The 27,604-nt window shown below is 39.5% G+C and overlaps 1 protein-coding gene across 3 annotated transcripts in view; it reads right to left on the bottom strand.

Moving 5' to 3' along the window:
• Positions 1-459: 459 nt before the first annotated feature.
• The window catches only part of KLHL7 (kelch like family member 7), a 40,828-nt gene continuing 13,683 nt past the window's right edge, over positions 460-27,604 (bottom strand). For all 3 annotated transcript variants that reach the window (XM_050938624.1, XM_050938625.1, XM_050938626.1), the window contains 9 exons: positions 25,697-25,790; positions 24,250-24,374; positions 23,343-23,518; positions 19,791-19,965; positions 17,085-17,227; positions 7,735-7,975; positions 4,132-4,333; positions 3,738-3,835; positions 460-962 (listed from right to left, as the gene is read on the bottom strand). In XM_050938624.1, the coding sequence (XP_050794581.1) occupies positions 679-962; positions 3,738-3,835; positions 4,132-4,333; positions 7,735-7,975; positions 17,085-17,227; positions 19,791-19,965; positions 23,343-23,518; positions 24,250-24,374; positions 25,697-25,790 (1,538 nt within the window). In that variant the 3' untranslated portion in view covers positions 460-678. The remainder of the gene's footprint in view (positions 963-3,737; positions 3,836-4,131; positions 4,334-7,734; positions 7,976-17,084; positions 17,228-19,790; positions 19,966-23,342; positions 23,519-24,249; positions 24,375-25,696; positions 25,791-27,604) is intronic.

Raw genomic sequence — 27,604 nt, 5'->3', positions numbered from 1 at the left:
TAGAGGCAACATGATATTTTCTGTCTTATTGTATATCCCTGTCTCAATGATTCCCAACATTTTATTAGCTTTTTTGACTGCTGCTGCACATGGCGTCATTATGGATAGTTCTCTGAAAACATCCACTCAAAGAGCTCTTTCTTGAGTGGCAACATCCCACCTAGACTTCATCATTCTATATGTATAACTGGGATTATGTTTTCCAATGTGCATTACTTTGCATTTATCAGCATTGAATTTCATCTGCTGTTTTGTTGCCCAGCCACCCAGTTTTATGATATCCCTTTGTAACTCTTCACAGTCTACTCAAGATAGTTAAGTGAAAAGCAAAGTAAAGATGAGATTTAGGCTAAACTACATCAAATGCACTAACATTTTGTAAGTAATTGGGTTGAGTGGTGTGGGTGGTTGTTTTTTGGCAAAGCCACCCAAAAAAAATATTTTCAAGACAACTTGTCATGTGTTCTTAACTATGTTAGTGAAATCTTGAAATACTTCCCATCTTTTAAAACAATCCGTAAAAATTAAACTGACACATACTGTATATACAAATGTGAGGACTGCATCTCAGTTTTTCAGATTATTCAGTTTAACAAGAATCAATAAAACACAGAAGCAAAGGACCGATGGCATCTTTTCCAAGTCTTTGAAAAATGTCCTGACCTCTCCTTGAGGCTTTCATGTCTCTAATGTCTCTTCATTTGCTCCACAAGTATCAACAACACAGATTAAACAACTTGTCACTGGGAAAGCACGGACTTTGGAGTTGGCCACCCACTTGTCTGTTTCAGTATTATATTCAAGGATGTGCCCTAATCGGCCCACACCCTGAAAGCCAGCCAGGACGTAGACTATAGAGCCCACAGCAGCACACTTCACTGTTACACCCTTCCACGGCATTGGCGACACCATCTTCCATTCATTCATCTTAATATCATAATATTCCACGTTGTCTAGGCCACCTTGAAATGAATCAAACAAGTAACAATTAACAGCAGTATGAACACTGCCACCGCTTACATAAAAATCTCACAGATAATGCCTTTGACCGATAGTAGTAGAAGGCTCTTTAATCTATCATACATCTTCTCCCTGTGGGAGCATTTATAGAACACATATTTGTGTAGAGTGTGCATAACCAGCAGCACAAACATTACCCACATGTGCGAAGTTCCAGTTGTGTATCATTTCCAATTATAAATTGCTATTTAATGATTCTTCATTAAAACTTTCACTCTGGGCTGAAACTTGACATCCAATTTTTTTTTTTTAAATTAAAATCAACCCCTCCCCCCGTTTCTTAGAAGGCAACATGTTCTTTAATTGGGATTAGTTGCTTTTTCTTTCAAAAGAGGGAAGGGAACAGGGGAAGCGATGAAAAGCAGTTACAAAACCCCATACATGAATGTATAGCATCTCATCCAAAAATCTTAAAAAGCACTTTACAAACAGTGCCTCACAACACTATCACCCACAAGGCAGAAAGGAATATTGACTCCCAGTCCCAAATTCTAACTGTTTAGATACATGGGATTTTAAGAACACTTTATGACCTGAAGAGATACGGAAGCCATGACAATGGCATTGTTATGTCACAGTGACTGCACTGAAAGGAAGTAACTAGTCAGTCAGGCCAATTTTCACTGAACAAAAAGTGAACTGCAAAATAGTATTTTGGCCTACAGGGTAAGTAGTGTATGTTTTTAAATTGGGTGTTCAACTAGTAGGCTCAAAGGGTGGAGTTTCTAACTGATTGACTCATTGTGTGCACATAAGATGCACCTACATATACCTCTTTGCACTGGAAACTACCCATTATGTTGGAATACAGTTAGTAAATATTTTGGGACAGTTTATAATTTGCCATTTAATTAGCATTAATCTGAAACAAAATATTCCAGTTGTTAGCATGAATAAGTTTAGCAGCATTTGAGTAGTTTTCATCTTCAAAGCACTTTAGAAACATTACCAAATTAACTTTCAAACACTTCTGTGAGATAGGTAAGTATTATTATTTCTGTTGTACAGGTGGGGAGAGAGAGAGAGGATAAGAGACTTGCCCAAGACTGCCCAGTAAATCCTATGTTACCTATTCAGGGTAGTCAAAACAAGTAGTTTCACCCTTTTTAATTATTGATTTGTAATAATCCTTTAGACTGCAAGTTCCTCAGGGGAGTGACTGTATTCTTCTCTCTCTGATAGAGCTAAGCACACAGTTGCCACTTCTCAAAAATATCTAATGAAGAGTAATGAAGTTACCCTCTTGTCAAATGACAAGTTAATCCAGTTAACCCTGTTCTAGAATAGTTTCATTTAAACAGTGGGAACAAGGTTCCCCAAAGTACTTACTACTGGCAGTTCTACCAGATCCAATTTCAAGTAGGAAAGTTTGGGAAGTATCTAGGATACAAGGAGGCAGAAAGAAGGGAGGCAACAGTGGAAGGAGGAGAGTATGTGTTTGCTGTCACCCCAAAAGCAAAGAAATGGAGATCAACATCAAAAAAATGCAGTTTCTGACACTGCCAGTGTTCAGGAAGTTAAGCTACTAGAGATTTTAGCAATTCTCCCAACCTAGCTGCAAGGGAAACCTTCCTCAGCTGGGAGAGAGGGAGCAGGGAACAGAGTGCTGAACAAAACAAATAGGTAGGTTAATTATTCTTAATGACTCAGTAATTCCTACATACCGATAGGAAAGGAAAGGAAAACAAGGGAAGAGGATTTATTGAAGAAGCTGCCATCTTTTGCATATTTTGCAATAATGAGGGCCCTTAATAACCTGAGGTTGTTCAGATCCTAGAGCTCTTTTCACATGAGAGGTGCTTACCCTTGTGTCCTGACTAAATTCCAATTTCAGCCTTTTAATAATACCTTTATGTGACTGCATGGTACCAGATTTCTACTAAGCATAAGGCAAAGTTCTAAACGATAGGCTGACTGTATCCTAATTTCTGTCCTAGATCAGATTTTACAGTGTGAGTATTCAAAAAAGAGAATATGATATAGATTCTGTTCTTATTTTGCATGATTGCCATGCTGCCAAGCAATAAATTCCAAAAATAATAGAACTAGCTTTATCAATAATTGTGGTGATTTGATGTATTAACAAAAACAAACTAACAAGTGGCCTTCCAAGTTACAAAGTAGCATAATTCCAATTTTAACATTCATGTTATCAAGATAACTCATCCACTAGTTTAGTTGGAAGATTGCAAACCAGTCTTTTACTCATCTGCTCATAAGAGTCCTTCCATTGCAGTCATGTTCACGCAACTAACTTCCTCTGTCCAGTACTGATTAGCTGTTTGTGAGGGAAGAGGAAGGTTGAAGCAGTCTCTTTACCTTAGCTTCACTCCACACCTGCCCCTCTAATCCTCTCCTGCCCCATCCTGATCCCTCCAGTTGATCCCGTCTTAAGTAAATCCACCGCCCCACCCCCCAAAATTGTGGAATTTATATGCTGTTTACCACTATCACATTCTTCACTCTGCTAGTGTGTTTTATCTTTTCTCCCAGGCTGTGTCTGTCTTGTCTATTTAGTTTGTAAGATCTTCTGGACAAGGAGTATCTGTTACTCTGTTTGCTCACTCAGTGTCTAGCACAATGGGGCCCTATTCCTGGTTGGTCTTTAGGTACTACTATAATAAAACATGATTATTAATCATTAATAACCTGTATGTGTAAAGAACAGTCAGAAACAATATTTTGTGCATAAATTGAAGAGTTACAAAACTGAATACCTAAGCCATTTTGTCCACCCACAGCAAATATTTTGTCTTTTACAAACACCAGCCCATGATTCTTCCTGGCTTCTATCATTGGACATAGCTCAGTCCACCTGAAAAAAAGAAAAAAAAATGAAGAGTTACCCACCTAGTTCTTGGTAATTTATTTACATTTCTTTCCCATCTTCTGGGATTGGGGAAAGGCAAGATATGGAGGAGGAAAGCTACCTAAAGCACAGACCTCCAGGTTGCAGCCAGTCAGTCAAATATCTTGGATTCCTATTCACTATTCCTGTCCCTTCTTCAATAATTGCACAATTCTTCCTGGTTGTCTATAGTTTAGTTATCTGAAAAGCGAGCAAGTCCACAAGAGCTGCTAGTGACAAAGGGCGTTAGCATTGGTACATACGTTTCTGTTGCTGGATCATAAACTTCACAGGAATTCAGGACCCTTCCAGAAACATTGTTTCCCAAACTTCCTCCACATACGTAAATCAGGCCATTTGCCTCCACCATCCCGTGACTACAACGCTGAGTCAGCATGCTGGGCTTTGTGTGCCAGCTTTCTGTTCTTGTATCATAGCATTCAAATAAATATAGAGCAGAATTTCCTTCAAGAAAACAAAGTAATGTTTACTTTAGCAGTTGTATTTGAAAAGAAAAACCTAACAATACTGAGTCAATAGTTCAATCATTAGTTAAAGGGGAAAGTGTTTTCTATCCTGTTCCTCTCTACCCCACCCCCGTAAAATCTACCTGGCCTTAAACCTGGGATAAGTTTTGATATCTGTACTTTAAAATTTAATGAAAGTCACTTGGATAGCTCAGGGAGGTGGATTAAAAGAAGAAATGAACAGACACATGAGAAAGTACATTTATATGTAATTGATAAAATGATTATTTATGTCAGTTTCATTATTTGAAATGTGCTGAACTCATAGATGCCACAGTAAAATTGATAAAGACTTGTAAATTGTCTTTGCACAAATTCATACAAATCAACAGGATTCACACGACAATACATAGCTTGATTAATTCATTTCATAACGCTGGTCACAATGTATTCTTTTTTGGAATGATGTGGTAGCTTATGTCCATGTGATTAATGACCATTTAACTACAAAGCTACCATTTGATGTTGTACTTCTTTTCTGGAGGTGGCAAGATGGCATGTGCCTCTCACTTTCTAAAGGTCCCATATCAGTGCCCTTCCCTTGAAAGGCCCAATCCAGTTCCTTTTGAAGTCAATAGAAAGAGTCCTATTGATTACAACAGTAATTCAATGATACTTTAGCACCAGCTTAAATAATTGTCTGAATCAAGGCCCAACTGAAGAAGGCTGGATATGGTTTCCTCTAGCTACTCTGTCATTTTAACTCTTCATTCCATCAAATATTATCACTCGACTGAAGACAAGGTATTTCCCCCTCCTCTCTACCTCCAGGACGGAGCATGCTACTTCTGCAGAACTCCTAACCCTTGCCTGCCTTGGGAGGTAGGCATTCAAACCCTTGGAACCCATGTGGCAGAGCATTACATTTTCACTAGGTCATCAGGCCTGCATAGACTTCTATGAAACATACATGTATATTGTACATATCATCAGATTAGCCAAGCTGCACATTAACTAATTATGAAACAGGCTGTGTCGTACTTTAGTTCCATTTAGCAGGGACAACATGGGATAATAAACAAACAATCAAAGCTAAACTAAACACGGAATGGAGCATATTCTTCCTTTCTATAAATACACACTCATTAACACTAATGGGAATTGTGCAAGTTAGCATTAACAGGAATGGCCATAGAACTTCATTTAAAAAAATTTGAAATACAACATCAGTTCTGAATACATTTTCAATACAATATAAATGAATCTCTCTCTGTCTAAATAAAATAAAGAATTCCATCACTTGCAACAGCTAACAAAAATTTTCAAGTTAAAACTAAAATGCACTCCCACCAAAGCAATACGGGGAAAAAGAGGCTATATTAGCGAAAGTACAGTCTACAGTGAATAAACAGAAATCAGCCAGTGAAATCCTCAACTTGGATTAAATTGATACCATGTTTTTCAGACTCTTATCATAGCCAATCCAACAACACACAATAAGTTACTGACTTGTCGAGGAGTTTATTGAAAAATCTGTAATTTACAACTAAGTATTATAGGAAGATTAGGGAAAAAAACTTTAGACATAAGACAGGTAAATATGTTACTTATTCACTTTGATCTTAAACAGGATGGTAAAAGTTTGTCACAGTTTGAATAAAAATATTCTTCTGGACAACTGGCCAACGTTTGTCAAAGATTCTAAAACACGCTGCCAAAATTAATTCTAATAGAATAGTAAGAGGAGAACTAAATTATCTTAAACATTTATAGTGAGAAAAGGAGACCTATACATTTTATTTAACTGAAAACACATAAATCCTAGAACAGCTTCCTATTACAGGTGTACTATTAACTTCATAGGAGATGCTGGGCAAAAGAGCCTATGCAGTCAAAGTTTTGGTCACACTACCTTCATGAAAAGAACAGGAGTACCTGTGACACCTTAGAGACTAACAAATTTATTTCAGCATAAGTTTTCGTGAGCTGTAGCCCAAAAGCTTATGCTGAAATAAATTTGTTAGTCTCTAAGGTGCCACAAGTGCTCCTGTTCTTTTTGCGGATACAGACTAACACGGTTGCTACTCTGAAAACTACCTTCATGAACTGTTGTTTTGGACAGGGAAGGCTAGGCCTTACTCAGGTCTGACTATCACAGCATGAGATGAGTAAATGATTTGAAAGAGGAAAAACGGTTATTTCATATGTACAACACTAGATGGCAGCTATGAACTGTTGCCTTATCAACTGCAAAGTCAAACCTGATGAAGTATTTTAAAATCAAATGTTATCTAAATATCACAACTTCTTATCAAGGGAATAATATTTCAGTGTTAAGCACTGATGATGATGGTTGTTCATCTTCTGCTTGCTTTATTCTGTAGCAAGGCAGAACTCAAAATGACTTGCTATGAATTGGACTATCACAGCATTAGATATTTTGGCAGATTGCAGAGCTTTTAGTTCTCACAGCAATCAGTGAGATTCTACATACACTACATTGCAGCAATCGGTCTGACGAAGACCGTACTTACATCAGTGTAAATTAGGCATAAGACAATTGAAATAAATTGAGCTCATACTAAAGCGTGAAATCAGAACCAGGGCACTTGTCTTGGTAATAGTTTTATCTTTCTTGGTGGTTTACAGGATCTTTTTGACTGTTACACAGTCAAAAATCTGTTTCTGAAGGAGAAAGTTAGCTTCTGCCTCATTAACGGAAGTTAACAGAGAGCAAGAGAAAAACAAATCAAGAAAAATTTTCAACAAATAATCCCCTAAAATTGAGGGATACAAAATCTTTCTTTCCATGAACAGTTAAGTAGGGTTTTCCCTCAGGTAAAAATGGATAGCTTTTGAAAATACTATATAGTTACATTAAATGGCATTATTAAGATAACTGATATTTGGGCTTCATATTTATTAGGCCCAGTAAGACTATTAACAGAAATCTTATTCACACTAGCTACCCAAATGCAATGTCTTGGTGCTGCATTAGCTGTGACAAAAAATCTTGGGCTACATTCCACTGTTACTGAATCAAAAGTCAATGGAATTCTCTGGGGGTTACACCAGTAAACAGAGAACAGAATTTGACCCCCAAATGTATTTGCTTGCAGCTAATTTACTCCAGACAGTTGTAGTAATTTCTTTATGACACAGATAAAAGATAGACTGTTCATTTTTACTCAGTAAAATACCATCTAAAAATGCAATACAAATTGATAAAACCCCTCAGCATCTGGGAAAACAGACCTATTATTGAACAGAAGAACTTTATAGTCTAGTATTACAGCAACACGTACAGATTCTATTCAAACAAGGAAGTAATGGAACTAAAAAGCATTTAATATATTTTTGGGTTTTTTTGTTTTGTTTTTTTTAAATATTGTGTCTTACCCACTTCTGAACCACCAGATGTATAAATTTTGCCCTCCGCAGCACAGGCTGCAAGGCTATCTCGAGGTGTTGGAGGTCCCAGTTTGGAATACCAGCTGTCCTTCACCACATTGTAGCAGTCCATTCGCTTTATAGGGAAGAGTTGGGAGCCACCCAAAATATAAACTACATTGTCCCAGAAGACACAAGCTGCATCTCTGCGCTTTTCAAAGGGACATCGGATGTCTGTCCAGCTGTAATCCTGTATTACAAAGAACAGGTAACGTCTACCTGGAGTGAGAGTTTTCAAACAAAGATTTTCACTGAGATTTAGACATGATCAGTTTTAAGTTTCCTTTTCAAAACAAAACACCAGTACTGTGAATTGAAGAATGCTCCTCAGGCACATACATTTTGAAAAATTCACTTAGACACACATGCAGTTAGCTGCAACGAACCATGGCAGTACCAATTTCTATTTTCTTATTCTTTTCGTGCACCCAAAACAGCTTCCTGAGAACTGAGAATTTAATAAAAGCACAAAAAATACAAAAAAAAAATTTGACCTCCTACTACCATCATGTCAAACTATACATGCTGACCATAAAATGATTAAAGCTGTTTATTTTATGGGACTAGAAGAAGAGACATCTGATACAGAGAAAGAACATTACTACGGAATAAAAATATGCCCAGTTTTACAAAAGTGTTAAAAATTTGCATCTCACATAGACCTCTAATTGCTGACAGCTAGGAGCTTGTTTACAGTTTTTAGCAACACGTTATACATAGCTATCCACAGTGGATAGCACCAATAAAAACTGATAATGCTGCTGGCAGAAATGTTAGCAGCCACACTGTCAGGGATCTGAGCTCTAACAGACTGCAAGAAGAAACAAGTACCAAACATGGCTGGTAATGAGCGAGGGACCTTCACTGGGGAAGTCCTAGAAACGTCCAACCAAGGAGCTGACCGCACACTGTGATGGCATATAGCACAAGAGGCAGCTTTTAACCAGCTACAGCTCAGATCGTTCAGAGCTTTAAAAGATTTTCATCAACAGTCTGCATTGCACCCAGTGGTGCACAGGGAGCCAGTGAAGAGATTTGAGCACAGGGATTACATGTGCATCACCCTACTCCATTCGGGTGGAGGGTGGCTGCGTTCTGCACTATCTAAAGTTGCTGGGTGGTCTTCAAGATAACTTTACATACATGTATTTCAAGGAGGTAGCATTAATACCTTGGTCAGACATGGAGAAAGAAATGTTACCAATATCTGGACTCAATGTAAAGATAACGGAGCTAAGTAAAATCAATATACCAACAACTGCAGCCCAAAACATCTTGCAATCTGCCTTAGAAGCATCAAATGCATCAAGAAGGGTTGACAAGATGCATGCAGACCTTGGTGATAATAAGCAATGGGCTAGCACTAAGTTCTTGGTCCTATGTGACAGGCTGGCTGGCTCCTTATGGGGAGTCAGGCTTAGCCCTGTCTGTTATGAATCAGTTCTCCACCAGGTGGATCAGGTGGCTGAATTCAGTTTCAGACCCATCTGGGAAGGCATGAGATGAATTCCATAAATGGCTGGGAGCATTCAGCTGGTCAGAAGAGCCGCAAGAGAAAAGTTCTGTCCTGTGACTGGCCTTAAGGGAGAAGGTGGCAGGAAATGAGGATCCTGTGGCAGGCCCTGGAAAGGGCCAAAACCCAGGCAGATTGCCAGGAGTGAGATTAGGAATCAGGATCCAGTCTGGTAAGAAAGGCTCCAGGGAAAAGCCTGGAGGGTCGGCAGTTTGGATCAGAGCTAGGCCTCTGGGGAAAAAAATCTGTCAGTGCTCTGCAAGAGTGGGGCAGAAGAGCCCCCCAAGGGCAGTGGAAGACCATTCTATTTTATGTCACCTTTGGGACTACTGTTTAAGTTATCAGTATGATGCTGTATGGATTTTGGGGGACACTTTAGGATATTATGAATATTAGTATTGTAAAACTGCAATGAGTTGTGCCAGATGTGTCATGTAAGATACCTGCAAAGATGATATAATTTGCCAAATATGATAATCTCATTTATGTGTTTGCATCACCTCTGGGGTCAGAAGAACATTTTGTATGTGTGAGCAGAGTTTTTTAAATAACTTCTTACTGTACTGGACCTAGGTGCTGACTGGGAGCCAGAGAATTGGAATGCAATAAGTGGGTGCGGGGAGGGGGGAAGTGGAGGGAGGAGAAGGCTCAGAAGCACAGTCTGTGACTGGTTGGGGAGTTTAACTTCAGTGTTACCCACCAGTCTTGGAAGCATCTGCTCTCCCTTTCGCAGCCTGCCCTGACCTTGGCATTTCCAGTGAGGGCTACTCCAGGCACCCCGGGTCACAATCAGTGATGCCACATGAGGATGCTGTTTAGGCTGATCCTCCTGACAGCCTCCAGAAAAGGTATGCTATAGCACTGGAAGAAAACTAACCTCATCAGGAAATACTTAAACCTCAAGTTCTCTTGCTGCTTTGTGTAAAATCATCCTGTTTTCTACCTGATTTCCTTGCAAAAAGCTTCTCTCCCTCAACAGCAGAGGGGATCTAGTGGGTTTGACCCCCTCAGCAGCCTCAATCCACAACTCCTATTTCCTCCAGAATCATGCTTCAGACCTTGTAGGGAAGCCCAGGGCCTTCCATGCCACTCCTCTAGGGTGACCTAGTCAGCAGACTCATCATCTTCCAACTAGAAGCAAGCAAGGACCTGTTCTGGCGATGAGGTACTGCTCCCCACTACTAGCCTGTGTCAGGCCTGGTTGGTTTTGGGGGTAAAGGAGAGTAAAAAAGGGAAACCAGAAAGTTTGAACTCGATGGTTCAGGTTGTCAGAGAGAAAAAGCTGACTCGGGGTTAACGCGTAGAAGATTTGCACTAACGGCTTAACAAGAAGCCAAGATTGTTACCCATCTGTCATGCTATTCAGTAGAGCAGACTGGGAAACAGTTCCCTCCCTCCCTCCCCCCCCCACATGATTTAGATTTATTTTAATGAAATATTGAAAACTGAAATTTTCATTAAAATGGTGCCATGGTGCCTCATGGAAGCTGTAGTTCAGATGCCTTATGCAATCATTCTCCTCTATGAGCTGAACTACATCTTCCTTGATGCACCACTCTTTCCCCCTCTTAGTAAGGGAAGGGCATGCATCACAGGAGCCCTTAGTCAAAGTGCATCTAGGAAAGCAGAATTTAACTTTAAAAAGTACACTTAATTGATTAGATAGCAAGTTGACAAAAGGTAGAAATAGCTTCCAACCACTCCTCCTAATTTCTGTGCCAACATGTGCAATCGCATTTTTCTATTTTTAAATGGTTTTCCTCTTCCCCATTTTATGACAAAGGGAAAAAAAAAAACCAGGAAAGCTGACTAGCAGTCTCTACAGGAGAAATTCTGCATTTGACAGCACTTTGTGTATTAAATAAACAACCCGAAAGAAATCTTTTGCACCCTGTTATTTACAACTGTTATTCCTAACTCTAGTAGCGAAAACATTTTTAGGGAGACATGCAATTTTTGCAAATTGATTGTGTCCCTTTAACTCTTATCAGAGGGGTAGCCATGTTAGTCTGGATCTGTAAAAGCAGCAAAGAATCCTGTGGCACCTTATAGACTAACAGATGTTTTGGAGCATGAGCTTTCGTGGGTGAATACCCACTTCGTCGGATGCATGACCATCCGACGAAGTGGGTATTCACCCATGAAAGCTCATGCTCCAAAACGTCTGTTAGTCTATAAGGTGCCACAGGATTCTTTGCTGCTTTAACTCTTAAATTTCTTCACTTCTGTGGGATTTAAATTATATTTTATCTCCTACAACAGCAGATCTCATGCAACCACCATGTTGTTACTCTATTACATTATTTTAGTATTACTCCAAGGAGGCTACTTAGCAACCGAGTTTGGAAAAGTATTATATTATCACAGCAAGGGATGAATCAGAGACGTAGGGAAAGGCAGGACTTTGCAAACAGCAGCTAAATCGCAAAATAATACAGAACTTAATTCCTCTGTGTTCTGTCATCTGAAATTCCTTCCTAAGTGGTGGTGGTTTTGTTTGTTTTTTGTTTTCTAAATATTGATGACAGGTTGAGGAAGATGCTTAATCACCCTCTTTGAAGGCAATGCTCCTTTCCACCAAATAGCTTCCCCTTCCAAATTACTGGATTGGAAACAACCTTTAGCAGTGTTTCTTCAGCAGAAGTATAGGAAACTCTCTACATTAAAGTTAATCTGAAGGACTACCTCTCTATCAAACCTGTGTGCAGCAGGCAGCATATAACCGAGTTTCATTCTTTACTAAGGCCCTGTAAAGATTTACATATGTGCTTAACTTTTTGCACTGTGAGCAGTCCTACTGATTTCAATGAGATCACTGGCAATACATGAAGTTAAGCATGTGCGCCAATCTTTGCGGGATTAGAGCCTTAGATAGCAAACGCTCTGTCCATGTGCATATATCACTCCATGCACACTAGGGCCTTGATCCTTGCTCGGTGGCTTCTAGGCAATAGCACAATACTAATTTAATGAAAGATTAATTACAGTGCTGCTTGAGAGACTTATTAAAAGCTCTTTCAATATTGTTGATGTTGAGTAAATACAAAACTGCTCAACAACATATACCAAATGGAACATCTAATATATGGCTAGTTAGCAGCACAAGTGCATGAGCACCAGCCGATGTTTACAAAACACTTTTACCCTGTCTTTGATTCTCAGATCCCCAATTACCCACTTGTCACTCCTCTTTACCGTCCCACCTTCAAGGCCATATAACTTAGGAGGTGTTCTTCTGACCAAACAGGGCTGCACAAAGCTCCATCCAGAGTCAAATAATTCTGACCTTGTGATGGGCCGGAGTAATTGTTGCAGAACATTGGAAAATTCAAAGGGTTCCATGTGGTCTAACTCAAACCATTTTACTTGTAATATCTCATTTAGGTTTTGGCTGAAGACCACCCGACAGCAAACACAACCTTTCTTCAAGTTGCAAGTTATTGCCTTGCAGAACACACACAGCATACATCAGGGGCTTTTAGAAGATTAAGCCTTCAAAAAAAAATCTAGGAATTTTGTACTAGTTTACATAGTTATTAATGGGCCCCCCCTCCACTTTTACCTCAATTAACAGGAATTATTTATCATGGAATTTAGTCTTTTTATTATTAGTTATGTTGGCAAAGAGACTGGATATACTCTAAGCCAAGATAACAGAATTACCAATTGACGACTGAAGCTGTAGTACTCAGAGCCAGTTTCCATTCTGCCTTAAAATAATTTCATACTTTACCTATGTGATCTGCGATTAAGAGAAACAATTTGATCTAACACAGAGAGGTCAAAGCACATAGCATACATCACAGCCTTGTTAAAATGTCAGAAAAAAAATAACTGTTTGAAGAGGATGAATAGATTGATCAAAGATAATAGATATGTTCTCAAACACGGATTGCACCTTTCTGAACAACTCCTTGCTGGGAATTCATCATTTTACCCTGGAAACGATATCCTACCATACAAATCTCTACTCTGTTTCCTACAAAGACAGTGTTCACTTGATTCACGTACTAAAGAAACATATATGATCAGAAGGGTAAAGTGCAATTAATTATTTAGGAATCTGCAGTTCCTAATAGAATTCCATCTTTAGAGACTGAGAATTTAAGAGCTTTTTTACAGCCAAGTGACAGATGCAGATATAGGAAAGAGCAAGTCTGGACACATTTTCCTGGATTTCAAGGGAGACTATCTGTGCACAAAAAGGAAGAGACATGGACTGAAATTCTAATCCTAGTGAAGTCAATGAGAATTTTGCCATTCGCTTCAAATGGAACCCAAGATTTTACCCATGGACTCCTACATTCTGAATCATAGGGTCTATGGCCTCAAATGGCCCTTCACAGTCCACCGAAAACACACACAGCATACAGCCATTTGAAACTGTAACACATATTTGAGAAGCCAATTTTACAGCAATAAGTCTGGTATGGTGTACTCCTATGTGGTATTTTTATAAAAACACATCATATAGCCCCAATTAATTTTTAAAATATATATCAATGTGTTTTAGGATCTTGTGTGTGTTGGGGTGATAGTGGAAAGCATAAACAATCTTTCTGTAAGCAGAGAGGTTACCAGAATATATATACACTGCATACCATCCAAATTTACTCCCTTCCTGCAGTTTGGATTTATTAGTGACAAATAAAAAAATTGCATTAGACCAAAAAAAAAAAATCAATAAAGCACATATTAAATGGATTAAGAACGGGCTAACGGATAGTTCTCAAAAATTAGTCACAGGAGAATCATCACTGAATGAGACGTTTCTAGTGGGATTCTACAGGGATCAGTACTAGGCCTCATGCTATTCCACATTTTCATCAATGATCTGGAAGTAAATATAAAATCACTGCTGATAACATTTTCTAATGATACTTAGATTGGTGGAATGGTAAATGATGAGCACAGGGCAGTCACACAGAGCAACTTGGATTGCTTGGTAGGCTGGGTCCATTCAAACAAAATACACCTTAATACAGCCAAATGCAAAGTGATAAATGTAGGAACAAGGAAAGCAGGCTATACCTAGAGAATTGGGGACTGTATCTTGAAAGTCGTCGACTCTGAAGTAGACAACTTAACATGAGCTCCCAGAGTGATGCTGTGTCAAGCAGGGCTAATGCGATCCTTGGAGATGCATGCTGGGGAGTAGGAAGGCGATTTTAATATACACAGCATTGGTGAGACTGTACTGTGTACAGTTCTGGTGTCCCTATTTTAAAAAGGCTGTTAAAAAACTGGAGAGGGTGAAGAAGAGGGCCACAAAAATTATAAGGAGAAAATGTCTTACAGTGAGAGACTTAAAGAGCTCAAAATATGTAGCTTATCAAAAAGAAGACTTGGAGGTACCTTGACAGGGAGAAAATACTGGGTATTACGGGCTCTTAAATTTAGTGGAGAAAGGCATAACAAGAACCAGAGGCTAGAAACTGAAGCCAGACAAGTTCAGATTGGAAATAAAGCACACATTTTAACAGTGAGGGTGATTAATCATGGGAACAAGCTACCAAGGGAAGCAGTAGATTCTCCCATCTCTTGAGATCTTCAGATCAGAACTGGTTGCCTTTTTGCAAGATGTGCTTCAGCCAAGCACAAGTTGTTGGGCTCAATGCAGGCATAACTGGGTGAAATTTAAGTGCCTACAGTATACAGGAAGTCAGAATAGATGATCTAATGGTCCATTCTGGCCTCAGTCTTTGAATCTCCAAGCTTGGCTGGTTTCTAAGATTTTTAATTAAAGATCCTCTTCTGCCCAACAGTTAGTTCCCTGTGTTTCAGAAAGGCTCCCACTCCACTTAGATGCTGGCTAGAACTAACAAGATGCACCCACCACCGTGACTCAGTAGTAATTACCTGTCATCTTTATGCAGAGCTCAAGCACCTAATATCAGAATGATGAAAAAAATCCTTGCATCTTGTAAAAGGGTTCTGGAATCTGTTGTGCTATCATACATGCAAACCTCTTAATTTATACTAAAAAGGTCTTTCTGGTGCTTGAAGGAGTATGCAGTTTTTTAAATCAAAAGGTTGATCAGCAAATGTGACAAGGTACAATTAATATGAATATAAAATTGGCTAAGGGACACCAACTTCAAATCTAGTCAATTTTAAAAAAAGTAGAGAAAAGCGCAATTTTTAAAACCGATGATATCCCTTTATGATCTCTCCTCACACAATGTATTCCTACTTAATTACTTTATACAGTATTTCCTGATATTTATCTGTTTCCAACAGGGATGGTATTGCCGATAAAGCTCTTGAATAAAGTTATATTAAACCAGGTTTATATCAAGTACTGCAGAGAAATAAGTTTGGTACCATTAATAAAAATTAAGTACTGTATGTAAATAGGTAGTTTTAAGAATATCAAAGTTAACCGTGCTCTTTAAAAATTAAACTCTTGGGGCCAGGACCAATTCGTGACATTGCACCCCATATTCTTCATAAAAATATTGTCATAATATGAATATGGCATAACTAAGATGCTTTATGTAAGATGGATCATGTGAGAGATCATTAGAAAGGTTATGATTTATTGATGTGATTATCCAATTTGTATGCATGTATTATTTCTGTATCTGAAGTTAGGAATATTGACTATGTAGCAATTACAACTTTGTGCGTACTTGGGGAAACACCCACCAGACAGTAGGCAATCAGCCTGGATGGTTCCAATAAGAAGGACAATAGGGCTTTGATGATACTAATCTCCCACCTTCCTGAGAAGCTTCCTGGGATGCTGCTTTGACTCTACAAGGTCATGTGGTCATGTCACCTGGTACAGGGTCTCATCTTGAGCTGGTATTTTTCCACTGGAAAGGGGCTGGGCTAGGAAACAAAAGATTCCTGCCATATGTAAATCCTATTAAAGCTGGGGAGTGAGTTAATCTAGGCTCTTCTCGACTGCCTATCCGCCCAAGAAGGAAGACTGTTTCTTCAGATGTTTTCAGCAAAGGAACTAGGCTAGGGGAGGTAGGGGTGAGCCAATTGAGACAGATCAGCCTGTAAAAGGAATCCCTGGAGAATTAAGGTGCAAGCAGGGCAATTTACCTTCAAGAAACTCTGCAACCTGCTTGAAACAACATTTAGGGTGAGAAATGATTATCTGTAGCCAGTATTCCTTAGTGTATTAAGCTTAGTTTGCGTGTTTGGTTTTATTTGCTCAGTAATCTGCTTTGATCTGTTTGGTATCCCTTATAATCACTTAAAATTTACCTTTTGTAGTTAATAAGCTTGTTTTTTGTTTATTCCAAAACCCATTTTCTACAATTCATAACTTGAGGGTGGGGGGGGTGGGGGAGCTGTGCATATCTTCTTCCACATTGAGGGAGGGGGCGAATTTCATGAGCTGATGCTGTATAAATTTCTATACAACGCAAGACAATATAATTTTGGGTTTACACTCCAGAGGGTGTGTGCACCAGAGTGCTGGGCAATTCCCCAAGCTGAGCCCTCCCAAGCAGAGGTGATTGCAGACTCTGTGTGATTCTACAGCTGGGTGTGTCCCTACCTCTGTGTGTGTGTGCTGGATGGGAGCTTGAGAGCCTGACACAGCAGCAAGAGCGGGGAGGACCCAGTCTGGTGGGACCGGTGGGCTCAGTGGGACCACAGCACATCAGGTGGCACCCTGGAAAGGGGAGTTCCAACCTGTCACACACATCTTTCTCTGTATCTATCTGTACAGCACCAAGTAGGTCATCAGTGCTCAGTTAATACCACCACCACCACAAATGGAAATTACAACTAGAGACACTGCATGTATTCTGACACAATGGTTTACCTTTGGATTAAAGTATCTGCAAGACTGTGGCTGTGAGCCTCCAAATAAGGCAATGCGGTAATCATGTTTTTTCCTTCGTGGCCGCGTGCCCTCCACTAGCTCTTCTCTGTCCTCTGGAGACAGCAGATGATATCGCATTCCACCTACAAGGAAATCCATGCAGATTGTACAGAGAGGTAGGTATGTATGCATATGATAACTGTAGAGAAACAAATTTTAAGCTACATTTTCCAAATATCCAGCATTTTCCTTAAACCATTTTTCACTCATGAAAATATTCATCATTTTTTTATTTAGGAGAGAATATATAGTAGAACAGGAGTTCTCAACCTTTTTCTCTCTGAGACCCCTGTCGACATGCTATAAAAACTCCAGAGCCCAGCAGGAGGTGGGGTGGGGGCCAGGGCGGGACCTTGGGCATAGGTGTAGTTTGATTTCTATTGGGGTGGGGGGAAGAAAGAGGCCAGGATTCCAAGAAGGGAGTGCCACTTCCACCCCGTGACTCACCTCAGCAGGCTACCCTCCAGTCTGGGTTGGGGGGCAACCAAAAATTAGAACTCAAAAGGTGGGAGCTTAGGTCACAAAGTTTGAAAACAGCTTAGGGCGCAGGGAGGAGGTAGCTAGGGATTGTGTGTGGGCAGGGGGTAGCTCAAGGTGCAGAAAGGGGATAGCTGTGGCTGTGCACACAGGGGGTGACTGTGGAGCAAGGAGGGAGGTAGCTGGGGCTGTGTGCACACAGGGGGTAGCTCAGAGTACAGGAAGGGGGTAGTAGGGACTGGGTGCGGGCAGGGGGTAGCTGGGACTCCATGCCGGGGGGTCCTGTTGCCAGAGTCGATTCTCCCCACCTGGGCAGCTCTTACTGACTGCCTCTGCAGGAGCAAAGGGGGCTGGGACTTGGGAGCTGAGGAGCTGCTTTACCCGGGGCACCAGCAGGGCGGCCTGTTCCATGGCACCAGCCAGAGCAGCAGCTGCCATGCATTGCCTGTGTAATGGCAAAAACAATAGTCGGCATATTTTTCCACTAATAGCAGTTACCTACTGAGCCTGCTCAGTTCGTGTGAGCATGCTCAGTGCAACCTAGATACGAAATTCTGCCAGGGAGCTCTTTTGCGCCACTGCGCTGGTGGGGATCAGGACTTCAGCCCCACATGGGGTGCCAGGGATCAGGACTTCAGCCCTGCACCTGCAGCTTGAACCCCACAGGGGGCGTAGGCTCACAGTCTGAGGGTTTCAGCCATGGGGTCCTGCGGCCCCCTTGAAAAGGCTCACAGACCCCGTTGAGAGAACCGCTGTAGTAGAACATAGTGATAGGACAGATGCCCAGTTTTAGGATCCATGTCAGACAGATCCAGCAACATCAAAATAAAACAAGTATAAAAGATGCCTGCATGCACTATTCATTTAAAAATCTATTCATTTAGTTAAAGGCATAACTGAAAGTTGCCACATGGAAACTAACAGAAGGAAACATGCATAGAAAAAACAGACCTTGGAAGTCCAAAGTAGAAGTATAAGGAAAGAGAAACCTGACCAGCAAAATTTAAATAGGGGATACAAGTATGCTAGCAAGACGTTGACTTGTTTTTAGTCTCCAGCTAACACCACAGAGGAGAGGCAGCTGTTTGCGTTCCCCTTCTCATCAACAAAACCAAACCAAAACCTTAGTTTACCTGTGGCAACAGTATAAGACCTTTTCAAAGATAATCCAAGCATTTACTTTACTGCCTGTTTAGGAAATAGTCTGATACGTCCACAAATATTACTAATATCAGCAGTGGTATAACTTGTCTCCTCAGCCCTGCCCTGGGTTTATATCAAGAGCTCTAACCTCCATTTGGCTTTACTGAGAGTCAAGATCACTCAGCACCCTGCAGAATGAAGCCTTAAACTTGTAAGAGTTAGGTTAGCAGGAAAAAATGGCTGTGTGCTGCTTTTAAAGCAGTGCTATGTAGTTTATTCCAGCAGTAACTGAAAGGCTAAAATTAAATTTGGATTTTCTTTCCAAAAACCTGAATAATATTTATGAATATCTGGATTCATCACTGGCATTTGATAAAGTTTTAGGGATTGCATTAGGAATCCAGGTCAGGAAGGGGGCATAGGAGGATTTGTCCCCTCCCTGTTTTTTTAAAAAATGTATTCATTTAAATAAACACACTCTATGTCAAAGGGATATTTCATTCAGCACCTTTAGAGTCCTGTATCTCTAGTCACAATTGTCAGCCTGCATTAGTACCAGAGATGGTGGAGCTTAGGTTTAATTTTCTTAAGTCACCTAGGGAAGCTTCATCGACTCAGACATTTTGACAAACATTTCCTATTAATTCCAATCTAAATCTGAGAAATATTAAAGTTATTAGCTAGTCTCAAAGGCACACTAACCCTCCCAATTATCCCTAATAATCTTGACAAGGAAGCCAAATTTCATTACTTATCACTAAATTGGGATAATTTACTGCTGACTTTCATTTCTTTTCTCATTATATCTGTTATACTCTTATAGGTGCTATTTATTTGACAAGCAATTAATCAACTGCAGCTAAACGAGACACTCTAGAATGCACACAGTTATTGCCATATTTAAACTAAATGAAAATACAGTGAAAAATACTTTGATATCAGAGTAAGCAAAAGTCAGAGCAAAAAAAGTTACGTATCAAACTGATCATATAGAATATTAAAACGTGCAACTCAGAGGCAACTTACTGATCACCATTTTAAGGCATTCAGGGTTATCCTGAATAAGTGGCTCAGCTTGTACGGTTTTACTTAAGAAGTTCTTCGATATAAGAGGAAATCTGACTTTAGCAAGGATGTCGACCATGTATGGCTGGCGGTTAGGTTCATCATACTTTAGCCACCTGACTGCTGCATCATAAACCTAAAACACAAAAACAATACCCAGTAAAGTAACTAAAGCTGCAGAACAGTTTTTCTTATGTAGCTGAAAAAGAGTAGCTAACCTGGTAATATTTAAAGACTTCCTCATCCCGTCTCTTCCCCAAGCTCTGTCCCCATTCACTCCTCTTTCTCCCTCCCCCCTCCTTATCCCCCCACCCCCGTCACTCGCTGCTTTTTCGTCTTCCCTGCCACCCCCCTGCTCAGGTCAGGAGGGATTCGCCTGCAGAGCCTGCTGAGTAGGGGCTGGCATGGGCAATGACCCTGCATCTCCCTGCCAGCAGTAACCAGACTTTGTGTGACTGATCTGACTGGACACTGCCAGGTCACCTTTTTGATCAAACTTTCTGGTTCAAAACCAGGCACCTGGCCACCCTACGTTGAAAGTTCATCTCGTTTATGATTCCAGAATGTGTGAATTTCACAAAAATGTGAAAAATCCAACATACTTTAACACGAAACAAAATAAACATATTACTTTGGGATAAATACAGCCTACGAAGGCTTCAGATTTTGAGAGGTCTATACAAACCAATTCTATTTTCAAATGAAAGGCCCAATTCTGAAAATTCTTACTCACCTGAATAGCCCCACTTATATCAAGTCCACTCATGAGCATAAGGATTTGTATGACCAGGACCAAAGCAAAAAGGCAGATGTTATAAAACACCACAAGATTTATAACCCTGCCCTTACCTGAAATACTTTGTACCTGTTTTTTTTTTAAATGTTTCTAGTCTAGAGTGTGAGGGAGATCTCATTATACTGGAATTGTGTGTCTCAGAACATATTTATATTATTTTTATTCCACATTACCATAGCACCTTTGTTAGGAGGGCCACTTCAAACAATAGTTATTTAAAACAATTAACAGCAGAATACTGCAAATGCAACATTATGGTAAGTTAACTTGGTAAAGAACCCAAGTATGCCAATATGCAACTTGTGGGCATTTTTTTTGTTGTCATCTTGAGTGAAGTTGAAAGAAAAAAGCATTCAGGGTTTGCAGGCTAAAATAACTGTATGTAAATACAGCAGCTCTTTGTTCAAGAATGCAGAGTGTTTCTTTACTTTATCTAGTGTGTTCACACAGGACAGTTTCTACTTTAAATGATAGTTATTAACAATCATGCTGTCGCAACACAGTTGAGCTGAAAACTGATCATAAAAAGTAATTAGAGTTCAAACTGGATGGGTATTCTGCCACCAAACCCTTTTGCCACATTCTGAATTACTAAGGTCAAAGGACTGTCCCCTTGACCAGACAAACATTTCAGTTATAATCCCCTTTACCTATGAATTATAAATCAGAAAATAAGGGTGAATGAAAAAAATGATAGGTTTATTGCTAACCCTACAGGCTAAGTAAACCAAACAGATGTATAATTGGAACAGAAAACATGATATACACTTATTGACGGAAACATATACGGAAAAGATATGAAAAGTAGTTTATAACTAAACCAACTTTCCTTAGCTAAATCTAAATGCACTCTGGAGTATACAAGCTACCGCGTGTACAAAGATTATCCGGACACCCCAAGAATCACCTTTCACGCAGGAGTGCTTGGCTGGCAGACAGTTTGGGAGTAAGTTCCCTTTGATAACACAGAACAATTTATGCAACTTAAATCTTCTCATACTCACTTTCCTAGAGGCTTTTTATGCAGGCTAAGTTCTTCCTACACAAAATCTTTTACAACCTCGCTGAGCTGGAGCTCACCCCCTCAGCTTAGGGCTTTAACTCTATTCTATTAGTTAGCTAAGCCTGCAAACAAACAAAAAAAACCCCAACCCCCACAAAAGTACTCCAACGTTTTTGGAACTTGCATTTCTAGTTTCTAGGGTGTTACTCTGTGATCTCAGTGTTTCCATGCCCACAGCTAGAACTCTGAAGTTTCACTCATTTCCACAACTTGTAGCTGTCAATTCTCATATTCTTACCACCCAACATTTAAAAAACTAAAGATCACACACAGAGTTTAATATAACCTGAAGCTTTGTTGTTTAGTCTTTGCCAAGGAAATTCACATAGTTTTATTTAAATGCTTTATTGCAGCAGATATATTAAGTAACCTGCACTAATCTTAGAGCCTGTATATTTTGACAAACCTTAAAGTCAGCAAGATGCCAATTTTATCTTAGCGCACACATACACACCCCTTTTTGTTTGCTACTGTGACAGGAAATTGCTCATGGTTTCCTCTTAACCTGATTTTTCCAGTTTTCCTGTAGCTGCACAGACTGGCTAGAAAACAACATGCAGAAGCAGTATCTGCAGAGTCCTACATTCTAAATGGGATGGAGTGAAGGCAACTTTTAGGGCTATCAACAACGGCAGTAATTCTTTTCACTAAATGGTCTTCTGGCTCCTTTTAGCTGCCTTCAAGCATTGTCTTGATCTTCTGTCTAGTCAATCCCATTTCTTTCTCCATTCCAGGTTTCTTGAGTGCTCTGTACATTCTAGTTATATAGAGCTGGTCTACACTACAGGGGAAAATCGATCTCAGATACGCAACTTCAGCTACGTGAATAACGTAGCTGAAGTCAAAGTACCTAAGATCAAATTACTCACCGTCCTCACCGCGCGGGATCGATGTCCGCGGCTCCCCATGTCGACTCCGCAACTCCGTTGGGGTTGGTGGAGTTCCGGAATCGATGTAAGTGTGTTCGGGGATTGATATATTGCGTCTAGATGAGATGCAATATATCGATCCCCGAGGAATCGATTGCTACCTGCCGATACGGCGAGTAGTGAAGATGTAGCCATAAACTCCCCTTCCAACTCAGCTCATGTACTCTGGCTAAGGATATAGTTCTGTCACAGAGGCCACGGATTCCATGACTCCAGCGGATCTCCATGACTTCTTCAGCTTCAGCCCACCATAGCAGCCATCAGTCAGCCCCTGGAGGGGCTCCAAGTGTTAGTCTTCCCTCTCTCCCAGGTATTTTTAGTAGAAGTCACAGACAGATTGCGGACTTCCGTGAATTTTTGTTATTGCCTGTGATCTGTCTGTGACTTTTATCAAAAATACCTGGGACAAAAATCTTAACCTTAATGATGGCAATGGAGGTTATATATGGACCTATATAGACAGAACTCTTTCCATAATCCCCTCCTTAGTTCCTTGAAGCCATTCTCACAATTACACATCTTCTTACACCTGAAATGCTGCCTGTATTTGTTTTTGCCTGAATTAGACTGAAAGATTTCTGGGTCAGGGTTTATAAATGATTCCATGATCTATGAAGCACTATGGAAATAGTAAATGTAATACATTGTAAGTCAGTGTTTAAATCTTTCAATTTATGTATTTAGCTGGTAGAAGACACATTTTACTAAGAAAACTGGAGTCTTACCTGATCTTCTGCCCTTACAGTCAGTGTGTCCTGGTTCAGGAGATGTGTCACACGTTTAACATCAAGCTGTAGAAACTCATCTGTCTTGTAAACTTCAGTGAAATGTTGATGGATAAAGTCATCTGCAGTGGCCTTCAGTTCTGGACAGTCTAGGCATTCTGCTAATACACTTATACCTATGCGCGGAGGTGGAAAATATAAAAAGGTGTTAGCCTTTTCCCAAAGTTTGTATTGCAAGAAGTTTTCATACACACCAATGGAATAAGTATCTCTGAAATTATGTTATTTTTATTACACACATAGCACAGTTTTACCCATAGCACCCATAACTCATCTGCAACTCAAGCTAAAAGAACTAAATGCTTCTCTTCTTCTGAAACTGAAGGCAAACACCAATTATGGATCTATCTCAGTGGAAAGGAGGGAACAAAATACTACTATCACAATATAATGCTATTCCACTTTTGGTTCCCAAACCTGTGCAAGCCCATAATTGGATCAGGTTAATGGGTCTCTTCACAGGCAGAGCTAGTTGCAGAATTGGGACCTCAGTTTACAATGAAAATGACATCAGTTCCTCAAAAAGTGTCAAGAACATGACACTATCATCTTCATTTCTGTTAAACAGGATCCTATACTTAAATCCACTGAACCTCTTATAAGAAATATTGTTTGTAGAAGCTGCTCTGAAACTTGAGTTGATCTGTGTGAGACGCTTTTAGTAATATTATGCAGTTCATAAGTTTCCAAGTAAAGTCTCAAAAGTTTATGACATATTGAATGATATATACCTGATTTGTGCAAATTCTGTTTTTTTTTTTAAAAGAAAAACACCCAGCTCCAAACATTCATTGGCATTTTTCAAATACCTTTAAAATGGTGCATTTGTGTTAAAGTAATCTCTTACCAAGACAGTTTGAAGCATCCACTTGCTCTTTCAAAAAATCCACACACATTTTTTTCACAGGTTCTATTTGATACTGGTTTGCTGCATCTAGTAAAGACTGGACGTTATTGCTATTAACGGAAATTCTGCAAAACACATTTAGTACAAAATGAGCACCACAAACTACCAGGCTACTGGTGTTTGAAACATTTCAACAAAGTTACACAAAAACATCTCCAAAACTATTTCCCCACTCTTTCCCAGCCAGCTTTACCTTACATTTAAGGGTGAGATGTATTCTCTCTTTGTGTCCTTTCCTGCCCTCCCCTAATACAATAACTTACATAACAATAAGCAGATGAAGACAAGTTGGAACAACTGGTCCTTAATTCTAAAGGATGATTCTTAACCTCTGGACATTTGTAGGGGCCTGATCTTACAATAATCATTTGTACAATTACCCTTATACAAGTGGTAGCAGATTGAAGGAAAGGACTCTCTCTTCATCAAGTGTCACCCCACTGCCCTTTTAGCCCAAATAAGCTCAATATAAACATTCCAGATGACTGAAGTGCTATTTAAAAGCAGAAGAGAAAAGAAACATTGTTAAGAAGTTTACAGAACTGCCCTCTAATCTTCCTAGAAACATTTGCCCCAGTCCTGCAAGCAATTCTGCATATGCAGACGCTGGTGACCAGTGCCCATGTAGAGCTCCACTGACGTTAACAGGGGCATATGCAAGTCCCTGCGCACAGAGAGCAACTTGCAGGATCCGAGCCTTTGGCATCTCTTTCATAGATGCAAATATCAATCAATTTTAGGTGCTGTCAGACTGACGTTTAGAGACTTCATGTAGCAATGCAAACAGCACATTTAAGCATTTGGGAATGTTTATTTCGAAACAAAAAGCAAAAACTTGCCAATTATATATTCAATTAAAAAAAAAAATTCCTAACCTGGAACAATAGAAACCCTGTTTTATTGAGAGCCATAGTGATGTAACTTATCACATCAGAGATTAACTACACACACTTAAGCTATGTCTACACATGGAATTAGGGGTGTGATTCCATGCTCGTGTACATGTACTTCTCTAGCTCGGCTCAGCTTGTACTCGGCACAACTCAGATGAGAGCTAGCGCAAATATGTTTACATGTGCAGGGGAAATCATATCACTAGCTCCTAGCGTCCATGTACACACACGTAGCCCCATTTAAGATACAAGTTTAAGTGTTTTCAGAATCAAGGCATACATTTTTAATATTTTAGTTGGAATAACTATTTGGAAGACTATAGTACTGAGAAAAAAAGCTTTACCAAGTTTAACAAATTTTAAATAAGGAGTTATAAATAGTAACAAGTTGCTGGACTACATACAACTTTTTTTTTCCTTTGAGATTTTATCATTTATAAATAATATACTAAGCTTAAACTTTCTGGCAAAAATGACATTTTTAAACAAGCTACCTCGCAGTATAAGCAAACTCCACAAGCTGTTCAATAATGTCAGGCTCTGCATCTTTTAGCTCCACTTCAAAGGACTTTGATTCAAGCATATTTGCTGCAATGAAAAGTAACAATAGAACTACATCAGTCTATCATTCTCTGAGCAGTTAATTTTCCACCAGTCACAAAAATCAGCAGTAAAGCAACTATGTCAAGGGGAAAACCTTAAAACAAAAACAAAATGAAACCAGCATTCCCGGAACCTAAATATTCACACATAGGAACTATTTAAATAGAAATAAAATTAATTTATACTTTATCATAATATAAAAGTTTATTATTATTATTCCAATAATAACTTCACTTTTGTAAGTTCTACTCATCTTTAAGAACATAAAAACCAGGGCTGTTGATTAATCGCAATTAAGTCACACGATTAACTCAAAATAAATTAATCGTAATTAATCGCAGTTTTAATTACACTGGTAAACAATAGACTACCAATTGAAATTTATTCAATATTTTGGATGTTTTTCTACATTTTCATTTATACATATGAATGAAAATAATATTTTTCAATTCACCACATACAAGTACAGTTGTGCACTCTCTTTGTTGTGAAAGTGCAACTTACAAATGTAGATTTTTGTTATTGTTACATAACTGCACTCAAAAACAAAACAATGTAAAACTTCAGAGCCTACAAGTCCACTCAGTCCAACTTCTTGTTCAGCCAATCACTCAGACAAACATGTTTGTTTACATTTACAGGAGATAATGCTGCCCTCTTCTTATTTATAACGTCACCTGAAAGTGAGAACAGGCATTTGCATGGCACTTTTGTAGCTGGCATTGCAAGATATTTATGAGCCAAATGAGCTAAAGATTCATATGGGCATGCTTCGGCCACCATTTCAGAGGACACACTTCCATGCTGATGACGCTCGTTAAAAAAAATACTGTGCTAATTAAATTTGTGACTGAACTCCTTGGGGGAGAACTGTATGTCCCCTGCTCTGTTTACCCACATTCTGCCATGTATTTCATGTTATAGCAGTCTCAGATTATGACCCAGCACATGTTGTTCATTTTAAGAACACTTTCACTGCAGATTTCACAAACACAAAGAAGGAACCAATGTGAGGTTTCTAAAGATAGCTACAGCCCTTTACTCAAGGTTTAAGAATCTGAAGTGCCTTCCAAAATCAGAGGGATGAGGTGTGGAGCACGCTTTCAGAAGTCTGAAAAGAGAAATGCTGCAATGCAGAAACTACAGAATCTGAACCACCAAAAAAGAAAAATCAACCTTCTGCTGATGGCATCTGACTCAGATGATGAAGATGAATATGCCTCAGTTCACACTGCTTTGGACTGTTATTGAGCAGAACCTGTCATCAGCATGGACACATGCCCCCGGAATGGTGGTTGAAGCATGAAGGGATATAGGAATCTTTAGCGCATTTGGCTTATAAATACCTCGCAACGCCAGCTTCAACAGTGCCACGAGAATGCTTGTCCTCACTTTCAGGTGACATTGTAAACAAGAAGCGAGCAAGCATTATCTCCTGCAAATGTAAACAAACATGTTTGTCTGAGTGATTGGCTGAACAAGAAGTCAGACTGAGTGGACTTGCAGGCTCTGAAATTTTACAGAAATGATTGGGGTATGGAACAGCTTCCGTATGAGGAGAGATTAATAAGACTTTTCAGCTTGGAAAAGAGACAAATAGGGAGGTGGGGGAGGATATGATAGAGGTCTATAAAATCATGACTGTGTCGAGAAAGTAAATAAGGAAGGCTTATTTACTCCTTCTCATAACACAAGAACTAGGGGTGACCAAATGAAATTAATAGATAGCCGGTTTAAAACAAACAAAAGGAATTATTTCTTCACACAACGCACAGTTAATCTGTGAAACTTTGCCAGAG

The sequence above is a fragment of the Gopherus flavomarginatus genome, chromosome 2, assembly GCF_025201925.1.
Source record: "Gopherus flavomarginatus isolate rGopFla2 chromosome 2, rGopFla2.mat.asm, whole genome shotgun sequence".
NCBI classification, from domain to species: Eukaryota; Metazoa; Chordata; order Testudines; family Testudinidae; genus Gopherus; species Gopherus flavomarginatus.
Note: the sequence above shows the minus strand (reverse complement) of the source record. Positions and strands in the feature narration are given on the sequence as shown.